The 26,973-nt window shown below is 38.6% G+C and overlaps 1 protein-coding gene across 1 annotated transcript; it reads right to left on the minus strand.

Moving 5' to 3' along the window:
* Positions 1 to 26,336, minus strand: zgc:85777 (uncharacterized protein LOC405871 homolog). Its single transcript, XM_042506617.1, has 9 exons — positions 26,118 to 26,336; positions 15,512 to 15,632; positions 8,861 to 8,990; positions 7,313 to 7,419; positions 5,830 to 5,997; positions 5,315 to 5,488; positions 4,667 to 4,828; positions 1,958 to 2,108; positions 1 to 486 (listed from the first exon to the last, which is right to left on the minus strand). The coding sequence occupies exons 1-9, from the start codon at positions 26,316 to 26,318 to the stop codon at positions 396 to 398; spliced, it is 1,305 nt and encodes a 434-aa protein (XP_042362551.1). The 5' UTR covers positions 26,319 to 26,336; the 3' UTR covers positions 1 to 395.
* Positions 26,337 to 26,973: the final 637 nt, after the last annotated feature.

The raw sequence follows: 26,973 nt of genomic DNA on the forward strand, positions 1-26,973 counted from the left end.
TTTGAACAACAGTCATTTTATGCACATTATTTTATTTTGTCTGTTCTAAAAAAATCTCTATACATTTATATATTTAGTCTTATAAGGATATTTAAATGAAGTCATAAATTACAGAATAAAATGCGGTTGTTGGCTGTTCACATTTGTGAGTTCATGATAAACAAGATAAAACAGGTGCTTCATTACTCGGTATGTTTGTTTGTTTTTTGATCACATACAGTTTCATTAAAACAATCAAAAAGACAAATTGCAAGACAATCTAACTTCCTATTAATGTCAAGAATTTAATAAGTGAATTGCACTTAGGTGATCTGTTTTTTAGCAATTCATTGTGAAGGATTAGCACGCTATCAGCAGCATTGTGGCATCAGTCCGTGGTTCAGGTTATGATGACATCAGTGCTTGGGCAGTGTGTCCATGTACTTACAGATGATTCCCAGCATGACTTCATCAGCTCCTCCACCGATGGATATTAACCTGGAATCTCTGTGGAAAAGACAGGGTTAATGCAAACTGGTGTTTTCTTTTTGTAACATCATCCGAATGTCCTTCAACATCTGAAATAATGTTTGTTTTTTAAATGAAAGCAACATTATGCATCCCATGTCCAGCTGCATTATTTGCCCCATCAGCAGATGTCAGCATTGTGTAAAATAAGAGCTGAGAGAATCTGAGTCAAACACAGCCTTACTTGATTACAAACTGAGCAATATCAACACTGCACAACAGGAGACTAATTACACATCACCCACAATTATTATTACTTGGTCATATGTTAATGTAGAAGCCACCAATCAATCTGATTCCAACAATTTGGTTCATTTCCCTTGCAAAATAGATTATAAGCCCTTACAAGCTCCTGCCAACCGCTGAGGTTACCATAGAAATGTTTTACCCTCACAAAAAGCACATACTGGCAGCCAAAGATAACCATTGTTGGCTAGCAACTGGTGTTAGTGACCGGTGCTGCTAAGTCCTGGTTTTGCAGTTAGATGTTATTTGTTTTTTGGATTAGATAAAAAAAAAAGTGCACAGGGGTGAAGATAATTCACCATCATGGTGTTGCATGTTAGAAATCACTGTGATGAAGACGCCAGAAAAAGTGATATGAAACCAGATCACTCAACAAAAAAACATATATTCAGGGTTCCCACACATTTTCATGGACAAAATTCTTGTCCTACTTGCGTGGCATTTTCATATATATATTAGATTCATACTTAATTCAAACATATTTCCAGCTAACCAGAAAAGGGCGGAGGGCAGAGCGCAGGGAAAACATGAAGACGTAGAAACAGATGTATGTTCATGGAAGACCTAAAAGAAATATTTTATAATCCTGTGACCTCTAAAATGTCCAATAACTTTTACTAATCCTATGTCTTTTCCAGTCCTGGAAAATCTGATGTTTAACCCTTTGAAACCTAAACAAATTGGCTTGATTTCTGTCAAAAACATGGGAAGAGGGCAATCAGCATCTGAACAAGAAACGGCCCAAAAATTTGCAAGAAATAAGTAAAAAGTTACAAGAAAATTGCCTGAAAATAAGCACACACAAAAAAGAGCAAAAAGAATAGGAAAGAAACAAACAAAAAGAAAAGAAATATGATTTGTTTTCTTTCTTTTGTATCATAATTTTAAATATATAATTTAGAGTGGTCATTTTTTCCTTGTTTTTTGATAATATCAATGTAGAAATTCCCTCCAGCTCATTTTCAGATCATTTCCTTGTCACCCTTTACTTATTTATGCAGTTTTTCGGATACTTCTTGTCAAGTTGCTCATTATGTTTTTTCATGTTTTTAAAAGAAATCAAACTAATGTTCTCATGTTTTAGAGATGTAAATGCTAGTGAAAGGTGTCTGAATACAGCACAAGAAAACTGATGTCCAACCAGGTGTTAAAGGGTTAATATCATGACCGTGGGAACCCTGTATATTTCAGTTACCAGTTTTACCTGTAAAATCTGCTGACCAGCACGTCACTGGTGAAGCCCATTCCTCCCCAATACTGGAGACAGGTGTCGCCCACTTCCCTGGCCAGGCGGCCTCCCTTTAATTTCGCCATGGATGCCAGATAGGTGACATCGTTGCCTTTAATGTACAATGCTGCAGAAAAGAAAGGACAGTAGTAGTGACACAAGAATGGGCAAGTGAAAATGTCCAGGTGGATAAAAATGAATTGTAAAGAATGTAGAAGGGAAAACAAAGACAACAAACAAATGTGGTTCAGTTTCGGAGTCGCTGTTGGCTCATCAATGCCTCTATTGTAGGTACCCTCCAGGGGGACATTGAGCTGCATGATTTTTCCTGTTTCAGTGTGTAAAGATGTTTGTTTGTGTGTCTGTCTTTATCTACCTGTGCCAAACAGATGCAAAAGCTTTGATCTGTTTCTGGGCAAGTGAATCAGAGCAGCTACACGATTTCATTCAAAGCTGCTTGCCACTGTAGCTGTTACAAACACAACGAGAAAATCACAAGACCTCGAACACCCGCCCGCCAGATGCACCCACATATTCATATCGTAAACACTGCCGTGTAAAGCACTGGGGATGTTTTTTGGAGGAGCTGGGTGTTTGCCAGCTTTTCAGGTGGCCAAGTCTGTGGGGTTTGAAGTTCTGCCAGTATGCACAAAAACAACAGTAGTTTGGTGGAGCAAGGCTGTCATTCATGGTTTGAACCCTCGGATCCTTTGGTTCACATAAAAGTGTCCTTCAGCAAGATACCTGATTACTCCATACAAGGTTCCTACAGCTGAAGATTCCTCTCGGAATTAAACCTAAGACTTTTTTCAAGTAAAAAGTTAGATGATCTACTAAAACTTCTAGAGTGGAAAACAAAAAGCTTGTTAATTTGTCATTTAGCTGGATGTAGCTAATGCATGAGTGTTGTTGCCTTCTCCGTGTGACATTAATGTGAGAGGCATTTTGTAAATGAATTGATTAGCGGATATTACCAATTCTTCTAAGATTTTACAACGCATGTTATGAAAAAAAAAAAACTACTGACAATATCCTTCTTCCTATGTCAAGAACAACAATTAAGGCCTTATTTTAAGATTAATGAATGAAATGCCTTTTAAGACTTTTCAAGGATCTGCAGGAACCCTGCCTATAAATGTTCTTTGAGCAAAAAGATACACATCAACACAATAACAATTAACTAATAGAAGAAAGGAAAGGCAATTTTAATAGCTCTCCAATGCCTATGAAATATGTCTTTTAAAAAAAATCCTAAACCCTAAAAAATTCAAAAACTCTAAGTAGGACAGAATGTAACTCCAAAAGCCAAAACATAAGTTTCAGGCAACTCGTCCATGAAATTCTTATTGCTTTAGAAATCTAGTAGGAGGCAGTTTCAGTGCTTACGCTAATAATTACTGCTCTGTCTATAGCCAGCCAACCATATCCTTGTTCACGGTCAACTTATCACTACTTATAGTAAGCTACCACATTCTTCTCCAGTCTACACTATGCCCTCAATCTTTTAAACCAACCTGCTGCATTACACACGGGCAAATTACCCACTCAAGGCTAGTTTGGCATTCACATCATTCTTACAGAGCGAAGTCAGCTAAGGCCTTTGTTACTGAGGCCTTATCTATGATATGAGGTGTCTTGAGGACAGCTGCCTGCAGTCATCTGGTATGATTTTCCTAAAATACTGCACATTAAAATCCAAGCACGTCTGTTCTTAATCCTGACCTGGATTTCAAGGGTACTTTGGATATGAAATATCTGTGGATGAAATAACTGAATCTACCTTGTTTTATGGAAAAGGGAAAATTAATCTGGAAAAGGTGGATGTTGCAGAGAAAATTATATGTTGAAAATGAACGCCATATCGACCAATAAAGAGCCTTAATACTACTAGTCAAAAGTGTACTGATGGACTGGCAAGTAGAGACAGATGTTTGAGAAATAACTGAAATAACTGCCACAGATAAAAAGCCACAAAGACACACATTCGCACAAATAACCTAAGTGCTGTTATTTTAATTGCTGGTATTCTCTTTCTGTGTGCCTCCCTGCTAAAACATGGAGGACATTTCAGGCTTGGACATACTTTTCATGTTCTGCTTTCATAGACAGCTGTGGACCGGTTGCCGGGACGCGCACGGTTCTGTTCATACTATAACTGAGGGTCCGTGTCTGTCTGACGTTCCATGCGTGCATTGATTCACACTCCATTTCAGTTGATGGTAGTAATACACCATGATGTTGTTTTGCGTACCACCATAAGGATCAAGAAGAAGAAAAAGAAGAAGCGCTCATTAGGACATGACATCAAGAAAAGCTTCTGTGTTTGTGGTTTTTGGCTGAACAATAATTAAAACGCAATGAGAGAAAATTTTAATGTTTGACCGCTTACTGAGAATAGTACCGGGGACTGGAGTTTGAGATAAAATAATGTTTTGTAACTATTGGGGTACTTGCTATACAGTCCACGAGGTCAAAAATTTTGGCCAAAAATGGGGATTTGCGCAGACATGGGTGGTTGACGACATTTATATTACACGGACCAAAGTGGATTCTCGCAGACACGTGGACGGTGTATGTGTAAAGCGGGCTAAAAGAGGAACAGAACATTTAGATGCAGCCAACATTACCAAGCTAACAATAACCTTAATTCTTGTTATGTCGTGTCTGTTTACAAAGCGACCCCACCTGTGGCGCGGTGGAGGAGGGAGCGGAGTAACTCCACCTCTGTCTGCAGCTCAGCCAACCTGAAGTGAACCGCCTGGTGGAAGAGGATAGGCTGCTTGAAGATCTTCCTCTGCCGTGTGTACTGGATGGTTTCCTGAATGATGTTTTCCATACTGGTCACGACTGAGGGAGTTAAGACACAGAGATAGAGATGTGACCTTGTTAATACTATTACTGCTTCCAACTGCACTGCATGCATATCTGTGAGTGCTTGTGATTTTGGGTCTCTGATTCATGATATGATAAGCACAACCCAGACCAGATGTGTCAGATTCGGTATGCAAAGTTTCACTTCTAATAGTTTCTCAGAAGTTATACCAAAGCAAACACTACTGCAAGCTTGTAATTCAAAACCAAAAAACAAACAACTACTTTTCAGAGGATTAATGGCTAGAACTATGTGACCTATACTCCCTAATTCTTGAAAACTGAAATGGAAATTATCCCACAATGCAAACTGAGCAATTTGCAGTAAGATCAGTAGGAAGCGGATGAGTGAGAGTGAAGGATTGAGTAATAAAGTAAAGAGACCAGAAAAGATGACGTCTGATTGCTGGATACGGCTGGCGGACAGCGAGAGATGAGGATCTGTAAGAAAAGCTCACTCACCGTTGGCCACTGCCCAGAGCCTCTCTTCCTGGAACTGAAGCATCTGATAGGTGAAGCCCATGCCTTCCTGACCGATAATGTTCTTGCATGGTACACGAACGTCATCAAAGAACACTTGAGCTGTGTCCGATGACCACATGCCGAGTTTATCAATCTTGCGGGCGATGTGTACTCCTACAATGAGAAGGGCAGGAAAAAAAATAAACGTCACCATGCATCTTGGCAGAGGCACACTGATAACAAATCCTGATAGAACGGAAACAGACGTTATGTAGAGGGTGTTTTTAGGGTAATTTGCTCAGGCAAATCGTGGGAATATTGCAGTAAATCATCTGTTTTAATAGATCTGAAAAACACAGACTCTTAAAATTGTGGGCTGTTTTTAGATGTACTTGAATCCCAGGTGATAAATGTCAATTACAAAGACTCATTTTTGGTTCATATGTTTTTGTCCAAAAAAAGGCCTTCTGCTTTTACAGGAAAATCATCCCACAGAATAACTAACTGACTCCTACCTGGCAGGTTCATGGGCACACAGAGGAGAGATTTGTTCCTGTGTGGAGGCCCGTCACTGGTGTTGGCAAGAAGACAAATCCAGTCGGCCTGGGTACCGTTTGTGGTCCACATCTTTCCCCCGTTGATCACATATTCATCCCCTTTCTTCACTGCCTTGGTCATGATACCTGAATCAATGTGTAGTGGAGTGTGTAAATGGATGGAGAGAGGGAAAATTGGGGAGATGAGCTTCAGGACAGGAGGTTAAAAGAAAAGTTTCAGTGGTTGAATAATCCAAGAAATACTATTTTGGCCCTTAAAAGAAGATATTACTAAGAGTCTAAAGCTGGTATATAATGCTAAGGGCCTTATCACACCTGGCACAAAGTGGCACACAGCACAGCACAACTGTCATTGCTTGCTTCAGACTGATGCAGTTGTCATTTTCAGGACCAGCTTCCATGTTGTATAGGGAGCAAATGCCCATCTGTGCCATCCGGTTGCATTATTGGTGTATTGTTATTTTGAGGCAGCAGAAAGCAATGTGTCATTGGCTAACAAAAGCCCAGTATTTTTTTTGCTGTTGAAAGGGCACATTATTCAGATAGTTAAATGTAATTACATTAGGAAGTTCACAACGCCCATACACTCTTTGTCGCACACAGAAGGACATGTGAATGGGTTGCAAGTGGGTAAAATAATGCATCATTAATGAGGAAATATTATTGACATTCTGTGACAGAGCTGCGGTCTGACTCCCCATAGAGATGCTGTTTATTTACACATGAGGAGCAGCTAACTTCATTCATTATTTCAGAAGCTAAAAGTTTAGTTTTGTCAAGCTTATTATGACAGTTCTTAATTTGCTGCCACAATATTTGCTGCAGTGACATTACTGCTCTTAACACATTGCTTGAAAAAGGTTCTAAAAATGTAAATGTGATCAACTTTAAATATGTAATTATATACATTTTTTAAAAAATCCTTTTTTCTGTCTTAAAAAATCAGTTCATTTTTTTATCAGCTTTTCATACATTTTGGCAATTTGGGGGACATCTGTTGCCAAGTTGCTCGTTGCCTTTTTAGCCATATTTTCAAAAGAAATCACACCAATTTGCTCAGGTTTCAAAGGTTAAAGGCTTGTGAAAGGCATGTGAATGCAACACGAGAAACTGATGTTACTGGTTTCAAAAGTTTCACTGGAAAAAGTGGAGTTGGACATGCCCTAAATGTACTTGCGCCATGCACTTCAGACCATGCGCTGTAGATTGTCTAAAAATTGTGATATCTGATGACGGTGAATTTAGGCCTCTATGCATTATGTTGCATTTAGCATGCCTTCTCTCCTGAGAGAATTTAAGTGTCAAATTGATTATTAGATTGCTGTATTTCTGGCTCCTCAATCATATCTGCAGCACGAGTTAATTCAAGATGGTCCTTCAGGAGCTACAAAGGAAATTATAAGATAATAGATGACTAGAAGACGATGAAGGAGAGACGTACTTGAGACATCAGAGCCGGCTCCGACTTCACTAACACCGAGGCAGGCCACTTTGTCTCCCATGATGGTTGGAAGGAGAAACTCTTTCTTTAGCTCATCTGAGCCAAATCTGCAGACACACAGAAATGTGAAGAAATAAAATATATTAGCAAATAAAATATATTAGCAATTACTCTTTGACATTAAGCATTGCTTGATTTCCTCTAAACTACGATCCAAATGACAATACTTTGTATATCTAACACAAACATGATTGTTGGGCAACTGCCCAATAAAAGCTGTGTGAAACTCTTTAACTGTACTCTGCAACTGTGGCAAGACAGAGCAGAGCAGACTGTGCACTTTAAAATCACACTGCCGCATTTGAGGCAATTAAAGTTCCAGGAGGAGGGAGTCTTATTCTGAAGCTCTCATGGTATCCCTTTTTGCTGCTTTTTTAGCACTTAGACCTTGTTGAAAACTAGTGTAGTTCCCCTAATAGAGCTCGAGTCTGCCAACTGTCTTTTCCACTGAATTCTGTCTTGTCACCAGCAGCTGTTTCATCACAGGATATCACACAACAAGCCAAGGAATGGGTGAGAGAAACAATTGCCTAATATATTCACAAGCAAATCTTTAAGGGAGTGTAACTTTGATAAAGGGTGTTTTAGGATCCCTTTTCGAATGAAATTTAAGACAAATTGAGTGCGCGCGCACACACACACACACACACACACGTAATGCCAAGTGTCAAGTCCTGTAACTGATCATGTACTGTCATCTGACTAACTTATCAAAGGGGGCTAATATTCTTGGCGCAGTAAAAAGATCTTGAGATAATCTTTAGTTTGTGCAGCAGTGAGCTTCAGTTGCGATTGTTTGTAATACTCTGCAGCCACTGTGCTGGCAGAGAGACATCACAGCTGAGCAGATGGTGCAGAACCAGTAAAGAATTCACTGATTCACTGTAAAACGTCTCTGGTATATATAATTTTCTTGACTTGTTGATAGCCAAAATTGAGGACTCCTTGTAGAACTGTATATATTTACCTTTGGTCTGTGTAACCAGTAGAGACAGCATTGGAAAGGATTTGGTTTTAGCATTTGTACCAGTATAAAATATGTTATAACTGTTGCACAATAAAAATACATGAAAATAAACACAAAACTCAGAAAAGATGGGTGAAAAAAGCAGTGTCTGCAGAGCTGGACCAAATTATGAAAAAAAATAAAGGTGCCCTTTCCATTGTTTGGACAAGGTTTGGTTTTAAAAACTCATACGTCAAACACAGTCTAATTATCTGCAGGCTAAACAGGGTGCCAGTTGTTGCCATGGGTAGCAATACAAGCAAGCTCTTATCACCTCAAAATGAAACACACCCATGTAGGACGAATGTTTGAAAATGTACTCCAGCTCTGACACAAATGGCTCTAGTGGTGATGAAAAAACAAAAACCACAAAGCAGACTTTGATGCCTGAGTCACTGATTAGTTGTACTTCTGATAAGAAAAGGCAGCATAATTACAAAGCAGCAAATTCATGCTCTGTCATAAAGTTTGTGAGATTGTACCTGGCCAGAGCAGGAGTAGCCATGTCAGTCTGTACACCGATGGCCATGGGGATACCTCCACACCGGATGTTGCCCAGCTCCTCTGAAACTGCTACACTGTAGCTGAAGTCAAGACCCAAACCTCCATACTCTGCACACAACATAAAAACACACAGTTTGACAGTTTATTGTACAGTATGTCGATTCTTATGTTTACATTTTCCCTATTTATGCACATTTGATAATATATGTTGACTTTTACAACTCAGATAAAAGAGAAGTGAAGAACGACTAAATGACATCTCTTTGGATATATATATATATATATATATACCTTCAGTACATTAGTCACCTTAAATTACCCTTTGCACCCCCCTTCCCTCCACCTTCCCTGTGTCCCATCAATCTTTCCTGTTGTCTCTGTGATAAAATCACTGCCTAACATGTTTCTGTACACACTGGTGTACGTACACAATGCACTGAACTGATCTTTTGGCACCGAAGCATGCACTCAAATTAATTACAGGATGTTATCATTAATTGCGCTATCTGTAATTATGTGTAAAAAGCACTGCTGGGAGATCAGCTGCATGATGCAGATAAGGGTCACTGTCATCTCAGTGTCATCTCATCCTGACTGCTTAGTATATCAAACTTCATTTTCACCCATTTACTAAAAAAGTCAAAAATGGATGTCTTTTTCCTCAATTCTGGCAGTGGCGGCATTTACAAAGACCTCAGGTCCTTAATGGAGTTGAACAGTGTATCATGAACCATATTTAAAACACCACTTTGTGTCAGTAATCCTCATAAAGAGCAGTCTTTTTTACTTTTCTTTTCTTTTGCCTTTCATCATCAGTTGCAGCATCTATGATGAAATGAAAAGGCTGTTTTTTATGCAAATACACTTAATGCTAAAGGCCAATTTTCTGTCTGCTACTCATGGAATTAGCCAGCTAATGCGCTCGCTTTTATCTTGCATTTCTCCTAAAGTCGTTTGTGTTACACACAGTCAGATCCTTTCAAAATAAAACAATATGAAAATGAATAGTCCTTCTGCAGTACAAAAAAACTGGCATCATCATCTTTTGCTGGCCGAGCAAATGTAACCTGACAGTTATTCATTTAGGACAAATCTCTTGATGATAACGTCCGATCAGCCAAAAGTAACAAGACTGAGCATTTGTGAAATGCTTAGGGCTCCGTTTTCCCATGACTAAATGCAGAATGCCAGCCGCTGGATGATGGATGCTAGCACTGACTGACAATGAATAATTATCAGCAAATTTACCACATGTAGGCCTGTAACTCCAGCAAAGTGGTTCAATATCACCTGTCAGACTAGTTATCGAATAATGGAAAGCGCAGTCTGGCAGCCTGTCAAAGAGAGACGAGGAGAAGAAGAAATAAATGGGGACAGTGAAAAGGGAAGATATAGTGGAACAAGCAAACAAGGGAGTGGGGCAGCCAAAAATAAGAGGAAGCAGGTGCAGCTGTGCAGTGATAAGTCTGCGAGCACTGGAAACCCTGCGGTGGGTAATGTGGACGAAGGGAAGCATCGAGGTTTATCCCGCTTTAAGCAACACAGCAGGCCATCTGGTTAAACAAGCAAGCAGAAGAAAAACAAACAAAATTCTGTCACAAATGTCAATCCTATGCACATGTGTTTCTTCTGAACACCAGATGTTCAACAGTGTGGGATCTGGAGCTCCATATTGCTGGACAAAGATTGAGAGAATTTGAAGGTGCAGCTCAAGCACACATGGGCAATGTTGACAAGAGTAACAACGTTTTCCGTTCTATTTACTCAGTAACGCGGTGACAAAACCACTTTTCCCTGGAGGATGACAACATGGGATGAATCAGTCGCGAGCTTAGTGATGTTTTTAACAAAAAAGAAGCCACTGAAGTGCCTGCATCATTGCATTACTTCAGTAGAAAGGAAACTGCCTGGACACACAAGTCTCTCCAAAAGGTTATTCATGTAAACATTAGCGGCAAAAATATTCAGCTAAAGGGAAAACTGCGGAGGCTGCCAGGTTCTATCTGTCAGGCAGGAGACAAGAGGCCATTGCCATGGTGTGAACAGCGGATACCTCGCTCTCAGAGCAGAGGAAAACAGGCAGGGAGCCAAGGGTCATCCCTGTCTTCTCCCTCAACATGGCTGCCTTAGGAAAACTTCCTGTTCTCGTGTTTTGAAGGTAATAATGCCTTTCCCTGGACATGGAAAAAGAGTGGAAAGTGAGTGTTCTTGTGTAAACAAGAGTGTTATTAACTTTGTTGCCTGGCATGAATTCATAATGGCGCTCCCAGTGCTACATTTTCCCATATTTAAAAAAGGTAGATCAGGTTTTTTGAAGTGGCGTTACTTGAGGTACTTTATCCATAGTCTGTGTATTATCTATAGTAGATGGCGGTCAGCGTATACCGAGTTTTGAGAAACAGATAGAAGTTCAGGCATGGAAGCAAAGAAATGTACTATATGGGTGCAACAACTAAAACATATTTTAAAGGCATCTTAAAAAATAATATCAGTTTAACCCTTTTCCTACTGACTGGGGGAACTCGCAGACACCACAGGCTGATTGCTTAAAAAATTTAATCTGGTTCAAGATGATCTGGATTTGGAAATCCCATGTTTTGCTACCCAGGATCAACTAATCCATCTTACTTTTGTACCTGTTTTGAGAAGAAAAATTGGATCAGATTATCCTGATCCAGACAAACTTTTCAAGGTTAACAAATCCAGATCACCAGTGCTCTAAATGGAAATATAGATCTCAATGCCAGCTTCTGGCTCTGTAAAAAGCAAGAAGAATAACAAATGTGGGGTCACTTTAAGTGCTTTTTTCAAGAGACAGAAAACAGCATGGGGGATGCAATTGTGAGAAATCACTTTGATATAAAGTGATAAATAAAAGTTAAACACTGTAATTTAATCAAGCAATTTCATTTCAATTAATGTCTATTAAGTAACTATTCAGCATTAAATGAGGTAACAAATTGGTAATTGAGCCTATGGCCCACTGATGAAAGCCCTTGCATTTGCAGTATTAGGAACTGGATGTCTGATATACCAGTAAATAAAATCACCAGCCTAGTTTCAAGACTTAGTCTGCCATCATACACTCTAAAATGACTGCTTAGTGCCATAGGTGCCACCAAAGAGAACGAAACAGAGATCTCTCTTACTGTAACTTTAAATAACTAAATAACTTACATCGTTAACATTGACAGCTTTTGGGGGGAATATTTTATTGGGATAAAGCACTTTATTTTGTTTTATTAATTTACATTACTGAAAAGCTTAACAGGTAGTCTAATGTCTACTTTATCACTGCAACAGTTAAACCCATCAAGTACAAAATATTCATACAGAATCAACGCTTCTCCTGGGATCAGGATAATCCAGATCCTAATCCTACTAAAAAGTCTGAACAACACAAACTGATGGTCTGATCCAGATCAAAACCACGATTGGATTACACAATCTTATCCGATTTCAGAATCCTTTTTTCTTTCAAACAACCCATTTTCAAGATGAAATCCTATCAGATTACTTTTGAAAAACTATGCAAAGATTTGTCTATTTATCTATTTTTTTTTTTGCCTATAAATATAACAAAAATCATGTTAACTTGAAATTACTGAAAACTAAAGGATACCAGACTCAAAGGATGGTAAACACACTTTTAAGTTCTAATGTGGATTGTACTTGGGATAAAGCTGCAATTTGTATTAAAGAAAAGTATATATGTTTTTTGTTCTACACAGTAAGCATAAATGACATATACATACTGTTTAGAGAGGAAATAAGTGAATGTTTTGCTATAATAGTTGTTTCTAAAAGTAGTTTATTTGTAGGTTCCCAAGGACTCCAATCGGTGGTCTTTATATGTCTAATATGTTGGTAGGATGCAGGTAAAGTGTACACTATATTTAGAATATTGTTACTGCTTTACTTTGCAGTAAGACAGCCATTTCCCTTCAGCATTAGATTTTCTTAACTGTAGAAATTCTGTCTTCTTTCTGTATTATTTCTGTTTCATTCCATCTCCCTCTGTTTTTCTTTTGTACACTCTAAGGTTTATTTTGCATCATGACTTGTACAAAATGGCATTTTTACATGTCTACTGAGATATTAAAACCATAACAATTTAAATGATTTAATCTTAAACTGAGAATTTTTGAGTTGTATTCCATTAAATAACAATATTTTCAGAATTATATCACAGCTGTAACTATGAATCAAGATGACTGAATTTGTTTCCATGCAGTTTTACCCTTTCACAAATTTTCTGTAATTTATTGTCCGTAACTTGAAAAAAGAGGGAATAAGATAAATAGATAAATCTCACCACATTTACAGATGCTTTTTTGTACAATGTTGTTTAGTGTTCATCTCTCATTCCACTTCATGAGTCACTTTTCCATCAAACAGACTCCTAAATCCCCTCTCCCATTCCTATAATCTAAGCCTCTAAATCAATTAACCCAGTGCAGAAATCTTTGGGCGTCTGCCTCATTAGTCAACAACACTGCAGTAAAAGGACATGTCTAGTTGTAGTTACTTCAAATGTGCACTTTCCTGAATACATATAAAACCATGGCAACTTTGGTTATTCCTAATATTAATACAAATGTTAAGCCAAATGCAACAAAAATTATCAGAAGGGGCCAGACTCCACTGTGTGGTAACTGAGCAACAGTCACACAGAACCATGTTTGTTCATAGATTTGTTGTCTAAAATGTCATTCTATTAAAAGAGACGAGGCTTTTACATTAGAAGTTTCTATAACTAAAATCAGTGACTGCATACTTTGCTGCAAGTACAAAAGGGTCAGTTTTAAATGCATACTGACACATGACAACCCTGACAGTTGTTTCTATATACTCAACCCAGATAATCTATCGCCTGATAATACAGCGTGTCTTCACAGTCTTCCGCTGGGCCGCTCCTCCTCTCTAATCCTGCCAACTAATGCTAAAGACTTGCGTAATCAGCACATTTTAATTCCCTCGCCCTCCCTCTTCATTGACCTACAGACCTGTGGTGCGAGCCTTTTCATGGAGCTTAGTGTCCAACAATATTGTTCACAGATTTCTTCTTTTAGCATCAATTGTCAAAGTAGCAACTACCGCTGTTTTTACCACACTGAAGTTATGATGGCAAGACAAAGGAGATGAGAAGTGGCGAGTACATTGAAAGAAATGAATCTATTACTGTGGTGATAGCTGAATAACTGTGAAGCTTTAGTTCTCAGCTGTTGATTGTCAAACAAATCTCTTCATTTATTCAGAATTACACATCAAAACCACGACGACTTTGTGGTCCTGCAACATACAGCATTTTCCCGCTCCCTCCTCCACCCCAGCAGCGACACAGCTGGGTACACATCTGGAAATGGGATATATTGTAGCAGACAGCTGTTGTGGGATGTTGCTGTGACACCAGCGCCCATCATCGCAGTAGGAACATTTCTTTGTAATGCATGGCTGTCTAACAGAGACATAATGAACGGAAAGTGAATTCAGCTGTAAAAAGTCATGCCAAATGCTCCTTGGCGGGAAACATTTTGATCTACCTATCCCTTCAGGCAAATTCTGACCACAACTTAAATCATGAGTGACTTTTATTCTTGTTTAATGTTGGATTAAAAAATGGTATCCTTAAAAGCAATATTTTTGGTTCGCCGAGGCCTTTTCAATTCACAGATATGTTTATAATTTATCACGGGAGTTTTTGCTGTGGCAACACAAACGGCACCTCCCAAAAACATATATCATGTAGACTGAGGCATGGTTCATTAATCGGTCGTCATATTTGTATGGATTACTTACTAAAATGCCCAAGAATACAAATGGAATTAAGTCTGTGCCAAGAATATGCCCTCAAAACACTAACAGAGCTATTTGTTATTTCATGGATAATATTCCGCAAACACAAGGTAAACATCTTTGGGTTTTGAACACTTTTATGCTCCTGACTTGTCAATTTAAGGCATTCAAGTTAACATAAAAAAAGCCAGGTATAAAGGTTAAAAGCAGGGCAAATACTTAAATGTTACTGTATTAGATATTAAAATAACCTTGTCAGTGAGACACAATTAAACAAAATGGCTTTTGTTTCCAACAGCACAAAAGGTGCATTGAGTTTGGCACCTTGATATGATGGTTATTATCATTTCCCGGCAGGCTTATTATCTCCTTAGATCCTTTCACAGGAAACAAGCTTCCTCTATAATAGAAAGGGCTTCTGGGTCTCTAAATCAAACAGACATTTTCCCTAATCGCTCCACTCCGGATAATGCACAAAAACCCACTAGATTAATTAAACCATCATTTTTCAGTACAATGTCATTTGTCTCTGATTTTCAAAAACGAAATCACTCGCATTTCGACAATCCTAAATTCCTTTTCAGACTCTCCGGGGCTGGAAACTTTCCCAGCATGCACTGTGAGTCAATTATAGATTTTAACAAAGATACAGGTGACAAAATAAACAACAACTTTCATTCCTCTGGGCAATGTCAAGCCAAACTCCACAACAACAGGAGAGAAAAACTTTATTTAGGAGTATGTGTCTAATAACTGAGCCACTGCTTCGCTGCTGCATGCATTTGTTTTTAAATACAATCTTGTCAAATGAACACACAATCTAACATTCTTACCAGGTGACCTGTTGACTCCCAGAAAGCCAGCACTTCCTAAGATCTTGAAGATTTTATGTGCTGGAAACTTCCCCTCTGCTTCCCATTGATCCACGTAGGGGTTGATCTCCTGGTCGATGATCTAGGGCGTAAAAACAGCAGGGGAGAAATATGTTTATGTATGCATACTTCTAATATTGTGCACGAAATAGGGCTGCACATTGCACAATATATTGTTTTTTATCGTTATCACAATGTCAGCATGTGCAAAAAATGCATCCCTAGAGACTGTGATATCGCCCTGGAATATATTAACCACAAATTAGATTCTGCCTGTGGTCACTATTTTATCTGGATACACACCATGCTAGTAACTCTCTAGCCAGTCTTCAGAGCCCTTGTAGTTACGCAGGGTCCAACAATAAGGATTGCCCAACGGCCATGGCCAATGAAAAGCTACGAAGAGCCACTAAAGCAATCAAATCAACTCAGCCAGCTGCCCGATAGAGCCTGTGCTCGAAAAAGTGAGCACACAGTTGGAAGGCAGGAACCGTCAGGCTGTCTTGTTTATTTCAAAGATGAAATGGCGGTCAGTCATAAAACAACACACGAGTTGGAACGCAAAAGAACATTCATTACAACTTGGAGCAAACCATATGACTGTTGTTGATAATCGGAGCAGAGAAGAAATAAACAGTTAAGTTGTCAAGAGGTTTCAGCCTGTCCACGAATAAAAACTGCACCTCTCAAAACCCAAGTGAAGCAATAACAAGGATATATCACCTCCTGGTTATATGCCTCTACGAACCAGTCAAGTTGCAGTTATAGTTTACATCTACGTATGTCTGTGAAAATGTGGATGCTTCACACACACACAATCCCCCTGGCAGCACAGGAGATCTACAGAATCAGCAAAGTTAAAGATTAGTGTTGTGAATTCAGTATTTGACCAAATGTCTGTCCCTTTATTCAAGTCAAGTCAATCTTATTTATAAAACCCATTATCACAAAACACGGTTTGCCTCAGAGGGCTTTACAGCACATGACATCCCTCTGCCCTTAGACCCTCACATCACCTGAGGAAAAACTGAAGAAAAAGAACCCCTGAAACAGAGGAAAAAAATAAAAGAAACCTCAGGATGATGATGGATCCTTCTTCCACGACGGACAGACGTGCAATAGATGTTGTGAATAACAAATGAAATACAATCATGGCAAAAAGGAAAGAGACAGATAGAGGGGAAGACAGGGGGAGAGAGGGGGAGAGATGCACAGCGATAATGGTGACAAACACGTCATATTACAATAATGACAGGAGTAAAGTTACTAGATGCACTCTATGATAGCATGTGATGTTATGTGCAAATATTATGGGTGTTGGTAAAAGTCTCATGCGTATATTGACAGTGGAGGTGTGACTCATAATAATGGCAGTAGAAGGTGGCGTCATGCACAATCACGGCATTCCTGAGTTATGATGTTGAATAACTGCCAGGAAATGGATTTTGCAGAACATGATGATATCAGTGAAGATGACTTTTGACCATTTGGATATACGAAGTCAAGACGTTATAATAAGCTTATGAACTGAATCCTGAGGTTACGGCCAAAAACGTGTTTTGTGAGGTCACTGTGACATTGCCTTTTGACGACCAAATTCTTATCAGTTCAGTCTTCAGTCCAAGTGGACATCTGTGCCTAATTTGAAGAAGTTACCGCAAGGTGTTCATGAGATATTGTGCTCACAATATTGAGACAGATGCTAGGTTAAAGTGATCTTGACGTTAGAATCTAATCAGCTCATCCATGAGTCCAAGTTGATGTTTGTGCCAAAACTGAAGAAATCAGCTAAAGGTGTTCTTGAGATAAGACAGATGAGGTCACAGTGACCTTGACCACTGACCCACAACCACCAAAATCTAAATTGTTGAGTCCAAGTGGATTGGGAGTTGTTTGGCCCAAATTTGAAAAAAAAATCCCTTAAGGCACACTTGTGATATTGCATTCACGGAACGGAAAAGGAACGGAAAGGATGGACAGACAATCTGAAAACATACCGTCCAGCCACAGCTATCGACGGCACGGAGGCATATTAAAACATAGAAGTACAGGTCCTGTGCAAGTCTGAGTAGGAACTGAGTACACTTTAATATCTGTTTATCCAAAGTTATGTAGTTATCGTGATATTCAACCAAGTTTTTTCATATTGCATATTCTTCTTATATCGCGCAGCATTAAATCATTCTTATCACATTTTTTCTGGGGGATTTTAAGTCAAACAGTACATTTATTTATCTGGGAAAACATGCACAGATTTTATTTTTTTAAACCTCACTATGATCCTAACAACAAATGACAGCCCTGCTATTCTATCTCCTGCCCCATTACTAACACCAAGAAGATAAACATTGAGTGAACAACATACGATGACTGTTATAAATGGATGTCCTGTTATGCAGTGCACATTCCCACTTAAGTCTATATAATCTAACTCTTGCAGACAGCGAGATAAGGTATTACATATCAATGAATAGAAAGCAGGCTGGAAAAATGTAATACAGTACATGGTAAAGGTATAATGATGGCAATACAGGGACAGCATGCATGGCATGCTATTTCCTGTATCAGTCCCTGCGGATAACCAGCGCTTGGCTAGCGACATGTAATATGACAAGCGGCAGGCTCATAAAACAATGACGGTTTGGCTTCATAACCAATATGTGTCATTTTGGAGCTGAAAAATGGTGCTAAAAACAATACTGTAACTCAGTGGCAATGCTGGTCACACAAAATGGTATCAGTTACAATGCAAATTACACTGAGGGTTTTGGGATGACACTGATACTTTTATACTGAAGCTGTTGGTAGCCAATATTTTGCTGATATTCAACAACTTTGCATTCAACCACTAGAAAGCTGATATTTTAACGACTCAGTGTTTCCTCCACTATTTTATTCTTGGCAGAGTAGAAAGACCTCTAAAGTAATATTTAGAACAGCGTGCAAAAATAAAGCGTGGTACTGAAACCCATAGTAATGGCATTCCTTCTGGGTTAGCAGCCACTCCATCTCTTTAGCCACAAAGCCTGGGATACACAACTGTCTGAAAATGAAGGATGACTTTATTATATGTTTTAAGAGTGGAACAAAAAGCAGTGATGGTAAAGGGATAACTTCACTATGTAGGAGGCTTGTTAACTAGCTGATGCAGTATCTGATTCTAATAACAGACACATTCTATATCTCCAAATGTACCAGCTTTGTGTTAATTTGTATCAGAACTAAAGAATAAAAATGAATTCACAAGAGAGGATCAAATGGTAATCTCGTCATAGAATTTTACGTAATATTCTTCACAAGTAAGAGCAGCTTTTGTTTAGTCTCTCAGCAGTATTACACTTTATAAGTGTTTATCAGTAGCGCCTGGCTTTGTGAGTCATGGCTAAAATGTCTGCAGGGAGTGAAGAGGGGGTTGCAACCTGACTTTGGAATAGACTTTGGAATGAGTGAACCTTGGTGCTGTGACTCATTTAGAGCACCTGGAAGTGGTCCACAGCTGGAGAAGCACTTATGAATCTACGGAGACGCTCGGATGGTGCTATTTTTGCGGGAACAGGCAGATAATAGGCTGTAGATCTATTGTGCGGATTGAAGGTTGCAATTTGTTGCCAACTCTTTTAATAAGTCTAACTCACACAGCAGCAACAGGAAATTTTACTGCATGGAATGTCAACAACAGCTTATGCAAAATATTATTGGCATTAAGTGCTGTACATGCAAAATAAATGAATGAATGAAATATAAAATGAAAATGTATGAGCTGTGTCTTCTCTATTTCTGACTTTTTAATTTGTATCAAAATTTCTTCCAGCAAATGGATTTGCTCTTATATTCAAAATATTCAAAACAACTAAAACAGCTTTGCTATTGGTGTTATTTATTTGAATGCATAAACACTTTAATGGGCCATGGTTTTAATAGACCTATTACAAGCTGCTCCACAAATGTGTTTCTCTTCTCAGTAATATATGCTTTAAATGGTGGGTAAAGCCAATGAAAAGTAATGATTAAACATCAAATTCAAGCCTCGGTCAATGAAAGGAGTTCAACGAGCCATGTGCAATAATGTGGACTGTGAAAAATAAACGCTATTTGATTTTTCTTGGTTAAATTACTGCTTGAGAGTGATAGCACAACCACCAATGAGTAATGAGGACCCGTGGATCATTCTGACAAAAAACACAAAAAAAATACTGAGGCAGAATTCACAGGTTTTTTCCAGGATTGCAAAAAGTGATGCACACTCATTTTCTTCTTCCAAAACACACAAACTCAGACCAGCCAACTGTGAGACTAGCCAAGAAAAACATACCGGCTGAGAAACATCTGAACACGAGGCAGACATAAAACATGTACATCATGTTTTTACAGCTCAAAACAGAAAGCAGACACTACTTTCAACAGATATATGGAGCACATGCCTGACATAACGCCAAACACAAGACAAAGCAGTAACAAAGGCAGGTATTACTGGTCCCCTTTAGCCTACAATAACCACATCAATGCACAAAGTTCAAATCCTGGGAAGGGAAAGGGAGGGATGACTCGCTGCTGGAAGGGGGAAGCATAGAGGTCACGAGGGAGTGATCCTACATCTCTATTGTTAACTATTTGTGTTGCATGCCAGAACAATTTCAAATCACTGGAGTGCCACAAAAGACAGGGTCAACAACACAGGTCTTACAAATGTCCAGTCTGGAGTGTTTTTCCCCTGGGACACTCGGACAGACTGTACTGCTCTGTCCAACTCAAATGGTTGTGTTAAAAATGGGTTTACTTTCGATACAATACATAATATTCAATTCTCTAAATTCAATTTACTATACATTTGGACTGGGACTCACAAGGTTATTGAAGATACAATATTATCAAGACATTTTATCAATCACGTTTGAGAAATATGACAACAAATACTTTGAGACAACCAGCAGAGATTTTGTTAAAGCATTTCTATCCCTTTAAAATATTAAAGTGGCAGTTCATCCCAATCCAACTATAGGGATGTGCGATAGGATTTTTTGCCAATATCTGATATGCCGATATTTAACAACTTATTTGGCGGACAGCTGATAACCGATAGTCAATAGTCAATACCATTAGATATATCAACTTTTTTTCCAACCTGGTTTTCATATTTTTAACATCATATTATGCATACTCTTATCGTGATGGCCCATCAACAGATGGAGACATGCAATACAATGCCTTTTAGAATATGTAATATTCATTCATTGTGCAAAATAAGAAAAAGCATGTTGGCCGATTCCAATGTCAATTTTAAAGCTGATCTTTACTGACCAATACCGATGATGTACCAATATTACACTACACCGACCTCTTGTTTATGATTAGATGCAGACTTTCTCCTGCACAGTGATACGGTTGGTGGGTGTAGTTCCACACATAGTAAAAAGTTCCTGCATGAAACTGCCCACAACAAGTTCTGTAGATTATCTTGAGTAACCAGGTGAGGATTTCTAGAAAGAGATACTGCTGTTGAGTTTTAGTCATGTCGTTGGTTTTTGGTGCTTTAAGCACCACAAGTCTAGTGCTGTCCATTTCCATTACAAGGTGTCCCACACATTCAATTATGTGTCGTGGCCCTCCACAATTAAAACATCTGCAGCTATGCATTGATTTTATATTTTTGAAGCTGGACCCTTCATTAGGACCACTACTGAAATACATATACAATTTGGTTACACACTGCACCACACTTTGGGGGTGCAGAGCGTACTCTGGGCAGTAGCAAAACCCCAGACAAAGTTTAAGTGAAACTTAACTGTTAATTGCCCTGGGTCAAAAAGTTTTCTTTCATTTGTTCTGCAACATCTGCTCCTACATTGATCCAATGATCTGATCGGCTGTGACCAGATCAACAGATCAGTTATCCACCCTGCAACTCAAACTTCTCAAACCACCACTGAGGGAAAAAAGAACTAATGATGAGTTCCGCCTGTGCTACATTCACAGATCCGCTAAAACATCCGAAAATAGAGAGGGGGGACACAATTTAAAAAAGACACACAGACAAGATTTTTAAAAAACAGGAAATGACCCCGAAAGCAGGACTCTAATTTATGATAGATAAAATCCCTGCATTCAGTCACTGCATGAAATGTGATTGTGCCTGAGTATACAAATTGTCTACAAATTCCGATTTATAGAGCAGAAATAAAACGCTTGCACCAAAGTACAGTCTTTCACTCACATAACAGTCATAAACTTGCAAAAGAGTGAACTACCAAAAAACAATAAACAGATTGGCCTCAGAATCACTTCACCATTATATACTGTGATGTTGGTCATTTGTCCCACTACTTAAGATGCAGTGACAAACACTGAATTTGAAGGAGTTGGGATCTCCACAGGTCAACTAATCCGGAAAATCAGCAGGTGCTTAAGAGGCCCCTACTGATGTTACATTCAAGACAAAGATTGTTCATTTGTTCCAGAAAAGAAATATTCTTCAGGCAATTAAAAACCCTTTAATCAGTTGATTTCGAATACCAGCCAGTTCTGCAGGATGGAAATATAAGATGATAACGTGTTACTGGTAGGACATAATAGAGGCTGTTCTCATACACTGTTGTTCATTTTCCTCAAAATAATGGAACAAAATTAGTGCATATCCCATGTAATCATGAGTCAGTAATTTGTGTATACACATATTAGGGAACGCTGTGATCACATAACCAATGCGCCGATGAGGGTAAAGAAGGAAGTCATTAGGAGTCTGGTTGGGATGGCGGATGGGTGACAAACACAGGACTTTCCCCTGAGATTTTCCCAGAGACACCCATGTTTGTATGAACTGCGAGTGAACTTCAAGTCATATCAAAGTAAGTTGTCAACGTGTTTCTTTTCTTAAACGTAACCGCAGTAACTTATCTTGCCAAATTCTAAAGATGGTCAACATAATGGCATGAAAAAAAAGCTACAAATTATAGCCAACAGTATTGTTCTGCCTACAATGGCTTTACAGTGTGTGGGGGATCCCAGTCTGCAACCACGGGAGGCTGCACAGGGAGCCTCTTCCTAGAAACGTGAGGAAATGTCTTTTGGCTCCCTGTCCTCATTAATGGCAGAAGTTGACCTTACACACACACACCCACACACACACACACATACACACACAGCCTTGAGTGGCCTGGTGGTTTGTACATGTGGGAGACTGGAAGCCTGACTAATTTCTTAGTATGGGAAGCTGTTTGTCTCATCTATTAATGAGCACCACAGTAACACACACAGCAACATCCACAACAGTCTGTGTGGCCCTACGCCCTCCCCACCCATAACAGAAAATTGGTAGTGGAAACATTGGCATTTTGAACATCCGACCTTGGACAGTCACTAAAGGATTTCCTAAAACCCCATTTGTGTACCGTCTATAAACACACATTAACCTACAGTGAATTCTTTTAATAAACCAAGCTGCCTCAAGTTCCCTTTCCTGCACTGCCAACATATTGTTCTGCATTTCCTTTTCACATTTTCATCCTTCCCATTATTCCCAGTGCTAGTTTATTTTCAACCTCCTTGCATCCTTTGGAAGGTTTAGTCACACAACAAGCTTCCCCACATTTACCGCAAAATCTTTGCTGCCTGTCTTAAATTAGGCACTTGAGATTATTTTTTGCAGTGTCTGTCTCCAATGGCTGTCTAATAATTTATATCTGAAATGAGTCAGATGGATTACTAATCCTTGCTTTGATATTTAAAAAAAAAATTTTTTTTACAACTACAATTTGCAGCTGCTGATACTTAGCTCTTAAAAAATAAATGCTTTGCATGTGAGAAATCACTAGGGCTGAGTTTAAGTGGTTGGAGGGAAGAGAAGATTTCTGAAAGAGGAGTAAGACTGCCATTGTTGAATAAAGAATTTGAATAAGTCTAAATGGGTTTTGGAGGTGGCTTATGATGGCTAATGTCCATTACCTAATGTATATTTAAACTGTTTTCTAAACCTACCATTGTTGAAGCAAAGAGCAAATAGCCGATTACTTAACCCTTTGCACAAATCACAAGCATTTATTACTAAATAATGGATATATCAGAGAAAAAAATGAATTAAATACTTCTATATCTTTAAGACCTTTGAGACAAAGTTACATTGAACAGCCATTCAAATTGTTTCGCATCTCCACAACAGAATATTTTAGGGTTTTGTCAAGCAATTCCATGGAAAATTGACATTATTTAATATCAAAGTAAGTTCTCACTTTCCTCTTTTCTCATATAACACAACCTGTTTTCCTTGAATGTTTATGAATCTGCCGACCTCAATGGCCAGACAAAAAATGCCAGTTCTCAAATATTTAACTCAAGAACATTGACATCTAGATAAGTACAGATAGAAATTGAGAACCACTCCCAAATTGTCCAATCCATCTGAATCATATGCCTTTGAGCTTACCAATTCCTTTTAACAACGCCAGGATGTTGACAGTTGCGCATTAATAAAAACATCAAACTCATTCTTCAAAATGATCATTTTAACTAAAGATGGAAACATCATCAATATGTTGTTTCTTCGAAACATGGGCCTTAATTCCAGGACTGTATCTGACACTCTACGTCCAAGTGCTACTGCTTTCCAGCCAGGCAGCATATCCGTTACCAGGGTAAATATCTTATAAAAATGTTAGGCCTGAGCAGGCAAGGTTAGCACATTTTTCACAAGTTCCAGTTGAAAACCAGTTCCAAATTAAACAACGGTGAAGTTAAACAGTGGAGCGTTTGCACCTGAGCCACACGCATACCGTTTTTCCAAGTGTCTCTACACTGTGTTCATACTTAAAGATAATAAAACAGTGGTGTTAATGCTGAAAATCTGTTTAGGCTTACATTTTTCCCCCACACAGATAACTAATTAGGATTTGATAAGGGTATCTAAAAAATCTGTCCCATAAGCAGAATCTATTATGGCATTGATTTCAATAAAATCTTACCAATTCCCATTCCAATTGATTAGGGAGATGTAACGTTTGATTCAGTGTCATACATGTGCTTGATACAAAAAACATTAAGCTTTGGTTAAACTACACTGGCTTCAAAGGCATCTAATGGCCCCTCTCTGCTGCCCAGCCACCATCAGTGTTTATCTGGTTCCTTCAAATACAAACCTATTAGCAAAACTTCTGACATCTGAACCTTTCACATACTAAATATGCGTACTGGACTGCCTAAGAAAAGTAAAGAGGTGGTTTCACAATAAGCTGACTAACTGTGAGTGCAAGGAAGTCTACAGGATCATCACCCACTAAAAACTTTCCTCTGAAACTAGCTAATAATATTACTGTCTTGCAAACATCAGTCTTTTGCAACCTGTGCTTGCAACAGAGAGGATATTTCTATCTAATAAATAGCTGTTAAATGTATTGTATTATTTATCTATATCTGTGCCAGCTGAACCCTGTCTTCATTTATGATGTTAACATTTCAAATAGACCTTTTTAATCGCAGACAATTTGTTTTTTCTTCCTTTACAGTTCATGTCTATAACTAGGCTTTTTTCACCTGCTAGTAGGATTTGGGGTTCAGAGGTTATTTAAAATAAATACAAAATATAACAATCTAAAATTGAACTCGAACCCAAAATGAAAAATACAAATCCCTCTGCAGTGCTTGATTTAAAACTAAACTAAAAAACAATGCCTTCCCCCTTTTGCACCATCCCTTCTCTCATAGATAATGAACAATCCCTAAATGTAACCACAGAGGGAGGCGCTTGCATTAACAGGTGGGAAACACTATTCAATGGGGGAACACATTTCAACACAACACTGGAATTTCTCACTGGGAAACTTAATGAAACTGAGCCATTGTTAATGTTATCATTTTCACCTGGGCTTTTCCTACTGTGACAATTAATAATGTCTGCTATGAAACAGATCCATTCCTTAAATATAAAACATAATGTGTACACCCATACTTGTCACAATGATTCTTGCCACACAGCAGATTTTAAGAACCTGAAGTGAAAATGTAACCATGCATCTTTAGGTAATAGTGCAAGAGCAGAGATGCTGCAGCCGCTTGCAATAACAGGGTTGACATTAATCAAGTGGGATGTGGGAGTGTAGGCTGAAAAGACACAGGCTATTATTAAAACCAGTGTCACCTCAGCGTACCTGGCTCTGTGCCTTACCATTCTTCCTATGACCTAAGGGGCAAAACATGTAAGCTTGTACAGTCATTTGAGGTTGCAAACAGATATATTAGCATCTATTTTAACACTAAAAGCAACGTCACAACAGTGTTGCACTTCAGATGTACTGATTTTGTTTCTTGGTGGTGAAGCTTTGATGCAGAGCAGCTTCTTTAAGAAGCAACACCGTGCAGCTGTTAGTGAACAACAAGCTAGCATCCTGACCTCTCACCCACTTTTATCACACTGCTCTCCACTTTCTTACCGTCACATTAGACTCAATAACACTGCTGCTTACTAGCAACAAACACGTGTATTAAAATATCTATCTGTCACCGACGAGACTAAGCAAAGTCCAGCTTTACATTGTTTACACTGTAACGTCAAAGATTGCTACAGAGTTAGCATTCTTGTTACCTTTCTGAGGGAGTCCTTTAATGCAAAGTGCTCTTGCGTGTAGATTAAATGGTCACTCGCGATCTCTGGGGCAGTGGACGGTGTGGGTTTAGATGACACATATTCTGACAACGACCTGACACCGACAAATGACGTGAATTTGTAGAAATTACGGCTGTTAACTAACAGGTTTAGTCGGAGGGCTCCTTTGTGCAGCGCCATGACAGTTGTTTACGTGCGCATGCGCATAACGTGACTGTAAGCCACTTAGAGCACTTTGGGATAAAACATTAACCATGAACAATGTTGTGTTTGACTTAACGTCTGGTACTGTCATTTGGGGAAATACCACCATTAAACAAAGAAAATGAGTAACCCAGTAGTTTTTTTTTAAAGACATCACAGTTTCTATTTAAGCAGTAATTCCCAAAACAGGGGTCAGGACTATTAAGGCAGGGGTGATCAATTCATTTCAGTTGTTTAATTTTTAGGCCACATACAGCCTTTTTCAGTAGTTTGAGATGTCTTGAGCTCAAATATTTAATGTATTGTCAGGAATTATGGAGCAACGTTTCTACAGCACCTCAATTTTAAGATTTGAAGTCATTCCAAGATAGAAAAGTTGGACTTTTGTTATGTTATATTTCTACATTTTTACAAAAAAATGCTTGATTTTTGTGTCTTTATCAGAGATATCCTCAACTGAAATGTAACTTTCAATGTCAGGAATTAGCCTATCTATTACATTTTTATTTCCAGCAACCCCAAAAATTAAACAATTAATACATTTACCTCATAATTTTGGTGATATTTACTTTTCAATTTGTCTTACATAAAATCAGTCGGCCTCTGGTAGGCTATTAATTTCACACTTTGC

This window comes from Plectropomus leopardus, chromosome 18 (assembly GCF_008729295.1).
Source record: "Plectropomus leopardus isolate mb chromosome 18, YSFRI_Pleo_2.0, whole genome shotgun sequence".
In the NCBI taxonomy this organism is placed as follows: Eukaryota; Metazoa; Chordata; class Actinopteri; order Perciformes; family Serranidae; genus Plectropomus; species Plectropomus leopardus.

Excerpts from the sequence above, each read along its gene's own strand:
- zgc:85777 (XM_042506617.1), bottom strand. The coding sequence starts at position 26,318 with ATGGCGCTGCACAAAGGAGCCCTCCGACTAAACCTGTTAGTTAACAGC. Across the intron at positions 8,991-15,511 it reads GGGAGTCAACAGGTCACCTG|AGTATGGAGGTTTGGGTCTT; the intron begins GTAAGAATGTTA and ends TGTTGTGTGCAG. Across the intron at positions 4,829-5,314 it reads GCTCTGGGCAGTGGCCAACG|TCGTGACCAGTATGGAAAAC; the intron begins GTGAGTGAGCTT and ends TAACTCCCTCAG.